General features: G+C 66.6%; 1 protein-coding gene across 1 annotated transcript in view; it reads right to left on the reverse strand.

Moving 5' to 3' along the window:
* NAPA (N-ethylmaleimide-sensitive factor attachment protein, alpha) overlaps positions 1-799 on the reverse strand; it is a 26,603-nt gene that overhangs the window by 6,453 nt on the left and 19,351 nt on the right. Inside the window, exon 4 of the mRNA XM_010852719.1 lies at positions 243-289. Within this exon, the coding sequence (XP_010851021.1) occupies positions 243-289 (47 nt within the window). The remainder of the gene's footprint in view (positions 1-242; positions 290-799) is intronic.

Below are 799 nucleotides of genomic sequence, written 5' to 3' on the forward strand. Positions count from 1 at the left end.
ATCCGCCCCTCTCACGTGCTGGGAGCTGCCACCAGGAGCCAGGCTGGCACAGAGCTGTGTGAGGACCCAGCCAGCCCAGCCCGGCTCCGGCTCCGGCTCCTGTGACAGTTCCCTTCCCCCCTCCGCCTCCCCTCCCGTCTCTCTTGGGGGCAGGGGATGGGATGGAGGGCGGGGAGGCAATAAGGCAGGGCTTGAAGTGGGGTAAGGGGAGGGAGGGAGCCAGGACATGTGGTGGCCCTTACCATGTCTGTGTAGATCTCAATCGCTCGCATCAAGCAGTTGATGGCCTCTGGAGAGAGAACAAGGGAGGCAAGGAGGAGGAACGAGAAGGTGAAGTCGTTTCAGAGGAGAGGAGAGGAGAGAAGGGAGGCGCCGGGCCGCTGCAGAGGGCTCAGCGGGGCACGGGGGTCCCGAGCCCCAGGAATTTTGGCTTGACTCATTCATGCTGCTGGCTGTGACCTGCTGGGCACGTGCTTTCAGGGGAGCCCTGCCAATACGGCTGCCCTCTGCCCCGGGGCCACCGCGATGTCACCACCTCCCCAGTGACCGTGGGACAGGGCGCAGCCGGCACCATGTCAGACTCCCTGGGGGTTTGAAGCCAGAACTGCTGAGGGCCTGCACTCGGGGATGAGCTGCTGGCAGCCGCAGCCAAGCCTGACACTGGAGGGACAGCCAGGTCCTTCTGCCACCCTTCCACGGTGGGACCCTGAACCAGCCGTGTGCCCTGCCCCTGCCCGGCCTCCACCGTGGCAGGAGGTGGCAGGGTGCTGTGACCCCGAGGCCCCCGCCGGGGGGGCTC

Source organism: Bison bison, unplaced genomic scaffold (genome assembly GCF_000754665.1).
Source record: "Bison bison bison isolate TAMUID 2011002044 unplaced genomic scaffold, Bison_UMD1.0 scf7180017864313, whole genome shotgun sequence".
In the NCBI taxonomy this organism is placed as follows: domain Eukaryota; kingdom Metazoa; phylum Chordata; class Mammalia; order Artiodactyla; family Bovidae; genus Bison; species Bison bison.